We start from the raw sequence: 13,569 nt of genomic DNA on the forward strand, positions 1-13,569 counted from the left end.
TGACTGAAAGAGATCAGGGACAATGCCCAGGCCCTGAGTTCAAGCCCCACAAGTGACAAAAACAGAATATGTGAATAGCAACAAATACTAGTGGGATATGGGGGAAAAGGGAAACGAAACCCTAATATCCTGGGCTGGGAAGGTGGCTCACTGGTAGAGTGCTTGCCTTACATACATGAAGGCCTTGGTTCAATTCCTCAGTACCACATAAGCAGAAAAAGCGGGAAGTGGCACTGTGGCTCAAGTGGAAGGGTACTAGCCTTGAGCTGAAGAGCTGAAGGGGGCAGTACCCAGGCCCAGAGTTCAGGCCCCACGACTGACCAAAAAGAAAAAGAAACCCTAATATCCTGTTGGGAATATAAACTACTGCAACTACTTTACAGCGATTTGGAGGGTCCTCAAAAATAAATAAATAACTAAATATAGAACTATTCTATGATCCAGCAATACCACTCTAGGGTATCTACTCAGTATTAGAAGTCAAGGTTTCATAAAGACACTTGCATATTCGTGTTTATTGCTATACTATAGCCAAATTATGGAGACAACCCTGATGTCTGACAATGGATGAGAGGATTAAGAAAATGTGGTATATATACACAGCAGAATTTTTCTTTTTCCTTTTTGGCAGTCATGGGCCTTGAACTCTGGGTCTGGGCGCTGTCTCTCAGCTCTTCAGCTCAAGGCTAGTGCTCTACTGCTTGAGCTGCAGCGCGACTTCCAGCTTTTTCTGCTTATATGGTGCTGAGGAATTGAGCCCAGGGCCTCATGCATGCAAGGCAAGCACTCTACCACTGAGCCACCTTCCCAGCCCCATACAGTAAAATTTATAACATCTATTAGGAATGAAATTGATTTATAAAATGCTTTGTTAAATGGCAACTCCTTTGTACAACTACTTTTAAAGATGATAATTTATTTTAAAAGAAAAGATAATACTGCGTCATTCACAGGGAAATGGATAGCCCTCAAAAAAAAAAATATGTAAAGTGAAATAAGTTAGGCTCCGAGAGATAAATGGTACAAATGGTACATGTTTTCTTTCACTTGAGGAGGTGAGATCTAAATTATAAACAAATGAAAACTTATGCTAGTTACACACACACACACACACACACACACACACACACACACACACACACACACACACACACACACACACACACACACACACACACACACACACACACACACACACACACACACACACACACAAAAGGTTATACTCAGGAAGATTCTAATGGTATGACTCTTCTGAACAATTAACAAATGGTTTAACAAATGAATACCAGGAACCTTAAACATGTTTTGTTGGGAAGTAGGACAGATAAATAGAGAAAGGAAAGGTGGGCAGATGGTCATTATATTCAATATACACATGTAAAATGGAATTACATAATTTAAGGTATAGGTGGGATTGGAAGGGGGGGGGAGAACAATGGAATGGGGACATTGACCAAGATGCACTATATTCATAATCTGACTTGTTGAAATTAAACTCCTTTGTACAATTTCTTGAAAAAAAAAGAAAGAAAATACATTTGTCTCTCTAAAAAAAAAAAAAAAAATTTTTTTTCAGCCAGTAGCCGGGCACTTGGTGGCTCACGCCTGTAATTCTAACTAATCAGGAGGCTGAGATCTGAGGATCATGATTCAAAGCCAGCCAGGGCAGAAAAGTCTGTGAGACTTTTTATCTCCAATAAACCACTAGAAAACCAGAAGTGGCGCTGTGGCTCAAGCGGTAGAGCGCTCGCCTTGAGCTGAAGAGTGCAGGAACAGTGTCCAAGCCAAGTTTAAGCCCCACGACCGACAAAAACAAAAAAAAGTTTGTTCATCAATTGTTGACTGCAATTGAAGGGACAGAGGGGTCCCAGGAAAGATTAAGATGAAGGGAGAAGCCACTCACCTGTCTTTGACTTGCAGCAGGTAGCAGACCAAGCAGTAGCCAGCACAACTTTGCACAAAATTGCGCTGGGCACTGAGGAACGCCTCAGTGGTGTAACTGCCATGCTCTTGTAGGAAGTAATCAAGCAAGGAAAGCTGGGACTGTTTTTTCACTTGGTGGATGGAAACAGCATTGACCACTGGTTCAATCATGCCACTGTCGGCCGAAATCACAAGAATCTTGTATGGCTTGATCCAAAGGGGCACTCGCTCCTGTTCCCAAATGGACTGTGAGGAGACACAAAAGTACCGAGACTCTCAGCTCTCTCTAAGCCAGAAAAGCAAGCTGTATCTCCCTCCCCTCTTTCCTAACTTTCTTTCCTTTGTCACTTTGGATTCTAGGCCATCAAGTGAGTGGTCTACTGAGGGCCGGAAGCTTCGAAAGAAAGACAAGGGCTTCTCAAAGGCAGGAAACTACATGTAGAGAAATGCAAGAAAAGCTTTCATATAGATAGAAAGTCCAGAAAATACCTATCATCTTATACACAGGGAGGTTGGTACTATCATTAAACAAAACAGGAACCAGATATGGTAGGACATGCCTGTAATCCAGCATTTGGGAGGAAGAGGCAGGAAAATACTCAGTTTGAGGTCAATCTAGACCAAATGATTAGAGCTTGAATAAATAAACAAAATAAAAATCCAGCCAGTCGTCAGTGGCTCATGCCTGTAATCCTAGCTACTCAGGAGGCTGAGATCTGAGGATCGCGGTTCAAAGCCAGCCCAGGCAGGAAAGTCTGTGAGACTCTTATCTCCAATAACCACTAGAAAACCGGAAGTGATGATGTGGCTCATGCGGTAGAGCACTAGCCTTGAGCTGAAGAGCTGAGGGACAGCGCCCAAGCCCAGAGTTCAAGCCCCATGACTTCCAAAAAGAAAAAAAAAAAAAATCCAGGTATGGTGCCTCCCAGCTTCTTGGGAGGTAGAGATCAGGAGGATGGTAGACTAAAACCAGCCCAGGCAAAATGTTAGTGAGACCCCATTTCAACAAAAAAGTTGAAGGGACGTGAAGGGAAGGGACGTGAAGGGTAAACAAAAGGAGGAGGCTGCAATGCTTGGTAAGAAATGTACACATTATCCTGCCCATGTAATTGTAACCCCTCTGTACAGTATGTTCACAAATAAAATAAAATTAAAAAAAAAAAAAGTTGGACATGGTGGAATGTGGATGTCATCCCAGCTATAAAGGAAGCTATTGGTATGAGGATTAAGGTTAAAGGCCAGCTTTGGGTGAAACCTAAAAGGTACTTGGGGGGGTTGGGGGGGGAGGAAGGCAACTCAGGTCTCAAACTCTTGCTTTGCTTTTTTCACTTAAGGCTGGTGTTCTACCACTTGAACCATACCTCCACTTGTGGCTTTGTGCTGGTTAATTGGAGATAAGAGTCTCAATTACTTTTCTGACCTGGCTGGCTTTGAACTGTCATCTTCAGATCTCAGCCTCCTGAGCTATATATTTACCCTGGGCTCCAGGAAGAACAATAAGCATCTTGTGATAAAAAGCAAAGTGCCTCTCAAGCAGGCAATGCCGGCTTCTAATCATCTTTTTTTTTTTTTTTTTTTTTTTGGGGGGTCCGGTCTTGGGGCCTGAACTCTGGGCCTGGGCGCTGTCCCTCAGCTCTTCAGCTCAAGGCTAGCACTCTGCCACATGAGCCACAGTGCCACTTCCAGCTTTTTTCTTTTTGCTTATGTGGTGCTGAGAAATCGAACCCAGGGCCTCATGTATGCAAGGCAAGCACTCTACCACTGAGCCACCTTCCCAGCCCTCTTCTAATCATCTTGAAGAGAGAAGACAGACTACTAGACTTTAGAGAAAAATACTAAACTAATGGTTAATCAAATACCTGTGACTTGGTTCTGCTTTAACTATGCTGACCTTTTTACTCCCTGCTCCAATTCTTCCTATTTAACATGAGATAACAATCTCTGCATGTGTGCATGTGTACACACGCGCACACACACACACACACCAAGACAGATGAAGATATACTAAGTGCTGTCTTCCTCTGTCTCTCATGTAATACATCTCTGCTCTCTATCTCTTTATAATAGCTCTCTATCTCATGTTTGGTATATGTCTCTTTATTTGGTGTATGAGGGTAAGTGGCTGGACTTAATGTGGGACTCCGTGACTCTAGGCATGGAGTTCAAAACACTTGGTTTCAAAACCTCTTGAGACCCTGTCTAAAAACTTACTAAAGCAAAAAGGGATGAAGGAGTGGCAGAGCAACCACTTAAGAAGTATGATGTTCTCGGGCTGGGAAGGTGGATCAGTGGTAGAGTGCTTGCCTTGCATGCATGAGGCCCTCATGCATCCTCAGCACCACATAAGCAAAAAGAAAAAAGCCAGAAGTGGTGCTGTGGCTCAAGTGGTAGAGCTCTAGCCTTGAGCTGAAGAGCTGAGGGACAGCGCCCAGGCCCAGAGTTCAGGCCCCAAGACTGTAACCCCCCCCCTTAAAAAAAAGAAGTATGATGTTCTGAGATCAAAACTACAGGATCATAAAAGACAGAAAAGGATTTAGGGTTAGAAAATGAACATGTTTAAGCTTGGCATAATAACACATGCCTAAGAGCCCAGCCCTAAGTAGGCTGAGGCAGGAGAATCTCAAGTTTTAGGCCGGCCTGGGTTATATAGCAAGAGTCTTTCTCAACAGAAAAAGAAGAAAAAAAGATAATAATTTAAAGAACTATATTAAACAGGTGAATCTGCTTGTAAGTGACCAAGTGATTCATGGGAATCAGGAAATCAATTTCTCCACACTGGAACCCACCACCCATTTCAGAAGTTCTGATTTTAAGGGCAAAGCCCCTGTCTTCAGTGGTCAGAAAAGGGTAGTGCAATTTACAAAAGCACCAGGAGAGGCCGCCATAGAACTATTATGGTTTCTCAGGAAACTGACCTAGGAGAAAGACAATTTGCTTTTTAGTCTGTTTCTAGTTGAGACCTGGGCAGAAGCTGGTCCCCAGTAAATGTGGGGACTAGAAGTTTGTCAAGTGCCAAGGCTTTGAGTTTAATCCTCAGTATAAGAAGAAAAAAAGAGTTGGGCGAGCTGGGCACCGGTGGCTCACGCCTAGCTACTCAGGAGGCTGAGATCTGAGGATCACAGTTCAAAGCCAGCCCGGGCAGGAAACTCCATGAGACTCTTATCTCCAATAAGCCTCTAGAAAACCGGAAGTGGCACTGTGGCTTAAGCAGTAGAGCGCTTGCCTTGAGCTGAAGAGCGCAGGGACAGTGCCCAGGCCCAGAGTTCAACCCCCACGACTGACCAAAAAAAAAAAAAAAAAGAATTGGGCGCTGGTGGCTCACACCTGTAATCCTAGCTACTCAGGAGGCTGAGATCTGAGAATCGTGGTTCAAAATCAGCCATGCAGGAAAGTCCCTGAGACTCTTATCTCCAATAAACCACTCAGAAAACCAGAAGTGGCGCAGTAGCTAAAGTGGCAGAGCACTAGCCTTGAGCTGAAGAGTTGAAGGACAGTGTTCAAGCCTAGAGTTCAAGCCCCATGACTGACAAGAAGAAGAAGAGGAGGAGGGGGTGGGGGGAAAGAGGATCTATGTGGTCATTCAGGTGGGCTCGAGTTGGGCTGAGGCCCTTCTTTTCCTTACCTGCAGTTGCTTCAACACCTGGAAGGCCAGCAGTTCCTGCCGAAGGTCATCCCCACACTTGACAATGACTGACAGGAGCCGCCAATTGGGGAGATGGCCATAGGGGGAGCCTTCTCTGATCCGCCTGTGAAGAAAGAAGAAAGAAAGTATCACTGGATAGAGTGAGGACTCAGGCTGCCTGGAAGTCTGATGGACCTTTTGGAGGCTGATAGGTTCCTGAAACCGCTTAGGAATTCTGAGAGTAGAGAGACCACTCCTTACTCCCACTCACCGTACTTTTTCCTGCCAAGGCTCTTTGAGGGCAACGGCAGAAGGGTCTTCTGGGTCTCGTTTGAAGGCTGTGGGGGTATGAGCTAGCTGTTCTGAAAGGCGCCGTCTAGTAGGAAGAAAACACATTTGTTTAGAGAAGTTACCCCAGAGCTTCAGGCCCTGTCTACGCTGGCATTCTCTGCACTAGTCCTGGACTCTAAGCACATAGATAGAAACCTATGCTGAGAGAGAGAGAGATGCATGGAAGGAAAAGCTTAATCTGCAGCACCATTTTGCTAACTTGGGCACTAGTGGCTCATGCTGGTAATCTTAGCTATTCAGGAGGCTGAGACCTGGAGGATCATGATTTGAAACTAGCCAAGGCAGAAAAATCTGTGAGATTCCATCTCTACTTGACCAGAGACCCTGAGTTGAAACACAGTTACTGGAAATAAAATAAAAATTTGGGGTATCTGGTCCTCTCTATTCCCCTACCCAAATATTGATTTAGAATGGATGTGACTCCAGAATCTCCTCCCTCCCACCTGATTCTGAGGTCCCACTTTGGGACCTCACTTTTTTTGTGTGTTGTTGGCTTCATTTACTTTTGGTGGTGGTGTTAAAGACAAACCTGGGGCCTTGCACATGTTAGACAAGCAGTCTATCACTGTGCCAGACTCCCACTTTGAGAAACACTGCTTGAATTCCTTTCTTGGCTATTCCCGCCCTTTAGAGTCCCTCTTAACATTTCATTTCTTCCTGTAGCTGTTTCAGTACTGTCTCAGCCTTCTTCAGTAATGTCTTCGCTGCCCTAAGTCAGGTGGCCTCAGGACAAGGACAAAGTAGAGAAAAGAGAAAGACAGGCTGAAAGACAAGAGAGGAAGGGGACGAAGCGGTGGCTTAGGAAGGGATAAAAAAGGAGGCGCGATGTGATCTGGCCATACCGGATATCCCCTGCTGCAATGAACACAGGTTCCTTGCTCTCCTGGCTGGTGATGCTGTCCACGGAGAACTGGGAGATGTTGTCACAGCTGTTGGTGTGCACTTCAGGGAGCTGGGGAGAGCAGGGGAGTGCTGGTCAGAGGTACTAAGCATAGAGCTCTGTCACTCTGCCTGCCATCACCACGGCATGTTCACCCCTCCCTTCCAGACTGTTGAGTAAGCCTCCCATGGTTCCGTGCCATTCTAACCACTTGCAGCTTGAGCTGCCTGGGCATGCTCATGGACCCCACAGCAGTGTTTCTCAAAGTGTGAACTACCTGTCTCAGAACTGACAGAGCAGCTTGCTGGAATGCATAATTCTAGGTCCTGCCATCCATCTGAATTAGCATGACTGAGAATGAAAATTGGAAGTCTGAATTTTTCAAAAGTTCTCCAGAGACTCCCAACATACTAAAGTTTGCAAACCACTGCCAAAGATCATAACCTGAATTCTCAGCCTCATCTTGAGTGAGAGGCCCTCAAGGTTAAGGGTTCATTCTTCCCTGTGGTTTAGAATTCTTCTAGACTAGGTTTCTCTGAGCAGTTCAATCTAAACCGATCTTATCCCCTCACTTCTCTCTTTACTCCACTGTTACCTAATGTACACCACCTTATACATATATCTTCTGTAATTTTTCTTCTTAAATATCTATGTCTAATTTCTCTACCTGAATTGAAAACTCAAACACAGAGATTTAGAGATTCGTGTGTGTATGTATGTGCACTGGTCCTAAGGTCTGAATTCAGGGCCTGGGCACTGTCCCTGAACTTTTTTGCTCAAGGCTGGTGCTCTACCACTTAAGCCACAGTTGCACTTCTGGCTTTTTGCTGGTTAATTGGAGATAAGCTTTTCATGGATTTTCCTGCCCAGGATGGCTTCCAAGCATGATCTGCAGATCTCAGCTTCTGGAGTAGCAAGGATTAGAGCCACTGGCAACCAGCTAAGGCCCTGTATAAAATCCTGCTCTGGTTCCCTATAATCCAGAATAAAATTTAAGTTTCCACAGCTAACAAGATCCTCCCTATACCATGACTCATGGCAACCTTCCTACACCATGATTCACAGCAACCTCTCCAGCCTCCTTACTCAGGGATTCTCACCTCACTCCCACAGCATGCAAATTTTCTTTCAGTTTTTTTTTTTTTGGTCGGCCGTGGGGCTCGAACTCTGGGCCTGGGCACTGTCCCTCGGCTCTTCAGTTCAAGGCGAGCGCTCTACCACTTGAGCTACAGCGCCACTTCCGGTTTTCTGGTGGTTTATTAGAGATAGGAGTCTCACGGTCTCTCCTGCCCGGGCTGGCTTTGAACCGCGATCCTCAGATCTCAGCCTCCTGAGTAGCTAGGATTACAGGTATGAGCCACCAGCGCCCGGCTTCTTTCAGTTCTTATCAGGGGCCAGGTACTGTCTTATCTTCCAGTCTTTGTATACAGGTCCTTTGTCCCAAAGCTTTTTTTTTGTCTGTAGTGGGGCCTGAACTCTCTACCACTTGAGCCACAGCACCACTTCCCGCGTTTTCTGCTTATGTGTGCTGAGGAATTGAACCCAGGGTCTCATGCATACAAGGCGAGCACTCTACCACTGAGCCACCTTCCCAGCCCCATGCCCCAAAGCTTTGTCCAGCTAATTCCTACCATGCTTCATGCATCACCAAGAGATCACTTCCTCTAGCTAATTTTTTTTGTTGTTGCTGGTGGTGGTCATGGGGCTTGAACTCAGGGCCTCTGCACTGTCCTTGAGCTCTTTTGCTAAAAGCTAGCGTTCTACCACTTGAGCCACAGTACCAGTTCTAGTTTTCTGGTTAGTTAACTGGAGATAAGAGTCTCATGGACTTTCCTGCCCAGGCTATCTTTCAACTATGATCCTCAGATCTCAGCCTCCTGAGTGGCTAGGAATACAGGTATGAGCCACTAGCGCTAAGTCTTCTAGGAAATCTTTTGACTCCAAATAAAGGACTATCTTCACCCTTGGATGGTCCTGTAATGTCCCATCTTCTGCACTGTCTTGTTCTCTCTCCTACTAGGTCATAAACTTCTTGAAGGTAGAGACCAAGTCTTTTTTTTTTTTTTGCCAGTCCTGAGGTTTAATTCTGGGCCTGGGTGCTGTCCCTGAGCTTCTTTGTGCTCAAGGCTAGAGCTCTGCCACTTGAGCCATAGCACCACTTCCAGCTTTTTCTAAGTAGTTTACTGGAGGTAAGAGTCTTACGGATATTACTGCCCAGGCTGGCTTCAAACTGCAATCCTCAGATCTCAGCCTCCTGAGTAGCTAGCATTACAGGCGTGAGCCACCAACTTACTTAGCAGAGGCCAAGTCTTATTCACTGGCACATAGCACTCAGGTGTGGCACACAGAAATTCCTTCAGTATTTTTTTTTTTTTTGAGACAAAGTGGTCTTGCTATGAAGCCCAAACTGGCCTTAAATTCATGATCTTCCTGCCTCAGCTTTCTGCATGCTGGGATTACAGGCATGTGCCACCATGTCCAATATAAAAAATACTTTGTGAAAGAAAGCATGGCTTGCCAGTATTTGCTAGCTTAAAACAGCTTTATTTAGCAAGTGTTCAATAAATAAGTTCATGAAATTTCTCACTCTCCTGAGTCTACAAGTTCTTCCTTATCTTTAACTTGAATTCTTTCTTCAGGAGAACAAGCTCCACATGAATCTAACCCAGATCAGCTGCTCAGAGATTGTCCCTCTCACATCTATACCACTCATTTGGGCTCTTGGCTCCCCCACCAGGGAGGAGACTGTCTGATCTCCAATGTCTTGAAAGCTCCTGAAGAACAGGGGATGTGCCCTGGTATCACCACCGTGGAGCTCCCTCACCTCGACTTGTAGCTCGCCTATGTCATCCACTGACCAGGCTTCGTCGTCATTGTCATAGTTGGGCACGGTGCTGAAGCTGCCAGCCCGCTGCTCATGGGTGATACCACATTCAGGCAGATTCTCTACAGATCGTGTGCTCCGAATTCTGTTCTCGGGGATCCGGGCAGGGACACTGGTAGTGTCGAAGTTTTCACATTCAAGGACTTCCACATAGATCAGGTAGGGAGCCTAGTGGAGGAGGTAAGAACAGTATTTGCAACTTACCTCTACCACCACTTTTCTTTTTTTTTTTTTTGTCAGTTGTGGAGCCTGAACTCTGGGTCTGGGCACGGTCCCTCAGCTCTTCAGCTCAAGGCTAGCACTCTACCACTTGAGCCACAGTGCCACTTCCAGCTTTTTTTCTTATGTGGTGCTGAGGAATTGAACCCAGGGCCTCATGCATGCAAGGCAAACACTACCACTGAGCCACCTTCCCAGCCCTCTTTCTTTTTTTGTTGGTCATGGGGCCTGGGTGCTGTCGCTGAGCTCTTTTGCTCAAGGCTAGTGCTCTATCACTTTAAGCCACAGCTTATTTAGTGGTTATTTAGTGGTTAACTGGAGATAAGACTCTCACACACTTTCCTGCCTGGGCTGGCTTCGAACCCGTGTCCTCAGATCTCAGCCCCCAGAGTTGCTTGGATTACAGGTGTGAGCTACCAGCACCATTAATGCCTGGCTTCTATCACCACGTCCTAAATCTCAATTCTGTTAACACAGTTCTTCCCATTGCCCCTTCCTAACTCTAAGCCTCATCTACCTTCATACATGAACACCATAGTAAGGCAGGAACTTGTCATATATGATCACCTATATAAAGTATTTGGGTGATGCTGGGAAGGTGGCTCAGTGGTAGAGCGCTTGCCTTGCATGCCTGAGGCCCTGGGTTCGATTCCTCAGCACCACATAAGCAAAAAGAAATAAAGTATTTGGGTGAGAGGAAAAAAAAAAAAACAAGCTTTCCAGCTGGGCTTCAAATGACCTGATTTTGCAATTGGACCAAACTATTCCAACTAGAAATTACAACTGTGGGCCTGTCCTAAAGACAGGGCCCTAGAAGCTGCTGGGGACGTAAAGATGGGACAAAACTTGGCACAGTCCCAAGAAGGACTCTAATCTTTAATACTACCTATGAAAGAAGAATTGGAATGATGTAGTCATTCTAATCAGCACATTCAGTTACTTTTCTCCAGTGATGGGCATCCTTTTTTCCTCTCTGCCTACACTGTTCAGAAAACGTCTTAGAAACAAAACATTTCTCTACCTTCATAGTAGCTGTATCTAGATAGCCTGAGAGCTTCAGAAGAACTGAGGAAGAACTATCAAAATGAAGGTAAGGAAAGGGTGGAGAGTGCTTCTTCTAAGATATAGTTAAGAGGGAAGCTGAAAGATTAGGCTTGATGGCTCAGAAAAGCAAAGTCTAAGAAATAAGGAAGGAGGGCTCTCAGCATCACAACAGTGACGGAATACAGTCATGGTTGACACATGTACCATGAACTATGAAGGGCATCTAAGATGTTGGTAGGCCATTCTTGGGGCATATACATAAACTTTAGCAATCATGGGTGAACAGTGAAATCAGTGATAAGGTCTGAGTCAGAATCTACCTACCTTGTCCTTGGAATTGAGGACAACAGCCTGTGTGTGGGGCACGCGGACCACGTGGTGGTCAAAGCCAGCGGTGGGTAGCCAGACTCGGGCAGGGAGCTTATGGTTGAGCAGGGAGAGCTCTGAGATCAGCCGCTGGGTTTTCTGCTCTTTGGTGGGGAGAGTGGCCAGCCGTTTGCCAATTGCCATTAGGGACTTGATGAATTCTCGCTCAGGAGCCAGTCGGACAGGCTATTGAGAAGATTAAGACAAAAAAAAAAAAAAAAAGATGGGTTAAAACAACAACAACAACAACAAACCCAACAGATATTGAAAAAAGTAGCCCACCCTCTTCAATGACTCCTGGCCAAGTAGACCAGGGCCTCTAGTATCTAGAGAATTCTGGGGAAGGAGCTAACCCAACCCTCTCGGCTTGAATTGAGAACAAGTAGAGCATTCCTTCTTTGCAGTTTTACTCCTTGGAAAATCCAAGGGATATACACTCCTTGTCTGTTAAACTTGAGGTCCTCAAGGACTGTCCTAAGGCTTTAAGACAGGCAAGGGGACAACAGGTCCTCAGAGAGAAGTACGCCTTCACTCGTCTCAGGATAGGATTGTCTCCTCATCTGAGTCCTTGGTCTGGATCCCTGTTGAAGGGCTTTGTCAGGGCCCACAAATTAGGAAAGAAAGCTCCACATCTATATTCTCCTTCCAAAGAAGGAAGGTGACTTTAGGTGCCTTCCATGGTACTCCACAACCATCCCACATTCTCTTAACACGAGATCAATGCACATGCACAGGATGAGAAAACTACATTAATGAGGGAATGGTGAAGGAGAAAAGAAAAAGCAGAGGGAGGGAGGAATGGATAAATGAATGGAGAAAACAGTGGCCTATTTTTAGTCTTGATGGCCCTGAAGACTGTCTCTAGTAATTCCTCCTTGGGTCCTCCTCCCCTACCTCTCAGCAACTAGGCTCCCATTTTAGCTCCCTATTGTGAGGCTGCTTATGCTAAGCACTTCAGTCATCCCCCGAAAGGGCAAAGTCAGTCTGAGAAGACAGGATGGGGAAAAAGTTGGACTTAGCTAGACATGAAGAAGGGCTCTGTAGTCCAAGTTCTTCTATTCCAAGGGGCATTTTATCAAGATAGCCACTCAACTTCCCAACCTATCTCCCCTCAGCTACATAAGCAAAATATCTCCTCCTTTTACAGGAATAGCATTGTACTCACCAGACTTTTCTTTCTCTTTCTGGATGTGCCTTGCTTACTTTTCTGATAGAGATTTTCTACCTTAACTGCGGGGCGGGTAAGGGACTTCTTTTGAAAACTGAGCAGTATACCATGTCCACTTGTGTATATAGGACAGAGCCAGGGTAGTGGAAAGAAACAGCAACTCTGTCAGCCTCTCATGACAGGAAAAGAGGGGCTGGCAGTAAGCAATGAAAGAGTGTCAGAATTAGAAATTTAGGGGATAGGGAGAAGAGAGATAAAGAAAGATAATAGTAGTGGACTTCTTTGAACCCTGGAAATATCCTGGGGGCTTAGTAGAAAAGACTGAAGCCTTGGGTTCAAGCCTCACACAAAGACAGAAAGAGACAGAGAGCAAGAGAGGGAAGGAGAAAGAGAGAGAACTATCTGAAATATCTGAGCCTTCATCCATCCATTCAGGTGGCAACCAGTCACCATCCCAAGGACCTTCCAGCCCAACTAATTCATAGCCATCTCATATTATAAAGGGCAGAATTCCTTTCCATTCTCAAATCAGCATTTGAGATGGGGGCCTCTATGTTACATGAGTATGTCAGAAATGTGACCCCTAAGTTACAGCAACATGTTTGGAAATGTGACCCCTAAGTTACAGGACAACGTTGGAAATGTGACCCCAGGCCTCTAGAGAGAGGCTCTGCCACATGGGAGGAGATAACAATCATGACTGAAAGGGGAGCAGCACAGAACATTGAAAACTGATTGGGTAGACAAATAAAATAGAAAAAAAAATAGAAAAATAAAATAGAAAAAAAAATTTTTTTAAATAGAAAAAAATCATTTAAACTCCCAGAGGGTCCAGCATTTCCTCTCACGTCTTTATCCAGCAATAAGGTCCAAGACACTGTGGGTCTAGAGGGTCAGGAGTTAGTCCAGAGGGAATAAGAAAGGAGAATGGGGATTAAAGAATACCCTGGGCAGTAAACTGGGAAAAGGGAAGAATTCAGACCTGGAAGAAATGTGGTGAAAGTTAAAAAGGAACACCAGTTGTGGGGAAGTAAAAAAAACAAAAAACAAAAACAAAACCTTCTTCCGGTCAGGTCCTGTTTGCTTTTGGAGTTGCTCCCAAGCAGCAC

At 45.2% G+C, this 13,569-nt stretch overlaps 1 protein-coding gene across 6 annotated transcripts in view; it reads right to left on the reverse strand.

Moving 5' to 3' along the window:
• Positions 1 to 13,569, reverse strand: part of LOC138827506 (phosphatidylinositol 4-kinase beta-like) — a 40,879-nt gene that overhangs the window by 6,311 nt on the left and 20,999 nt on the right. For all 6 annotated transcript variants that reach the window (XM_070023088.1, XM_070023084.1, XM_070023083.1 and 3 more), the window contains 6 exons: positions 11,251 to 11,478; positions 9,604 to 9,831; positions 6,742 to 6,851; positions 5,820 to 5,924; positions 5,549 to 5,672; positions 1,907 to 2,172 (listed from right to left, as the gene is read on the reverse strand). In XM_070023088.1, the coding sequence (XP_069879189.1) occupies positions 1,907 to 2,172; positions 5,549 to 5,672; positions 5,820 to 5,924; positions 6,742 to 6,851; positions 9,604 to 9,831; positions 11,251 to 11,478 (1,061 nt within the window). The remainder of the gene's footprint in view (positions 1 to 1,906; positions 2,173 to 5,548; positions 5,673 to 5,819; positions 5,925 to 6,741; positions 6,852 to 9,603; positions 9,832 to 11,250; positions 11,479 to 13,569) is intronic.

This window comes from Dipodomys merriami, unplaced genomic scaffold (genome assembly GCF_024711535.1).
Source record: "Dipodomys merriami isolate MVZ:Mamm:240054 unplaced genomic scaffold, mDipMer1.0.p SCAF_156, whole genome shotgun sequence".
NCBI lineage: Eukaryota > Metazoa > Chordata > Mammalia > Rodentia > Heteromyidae > Dipodomys > Dipodomys merriami.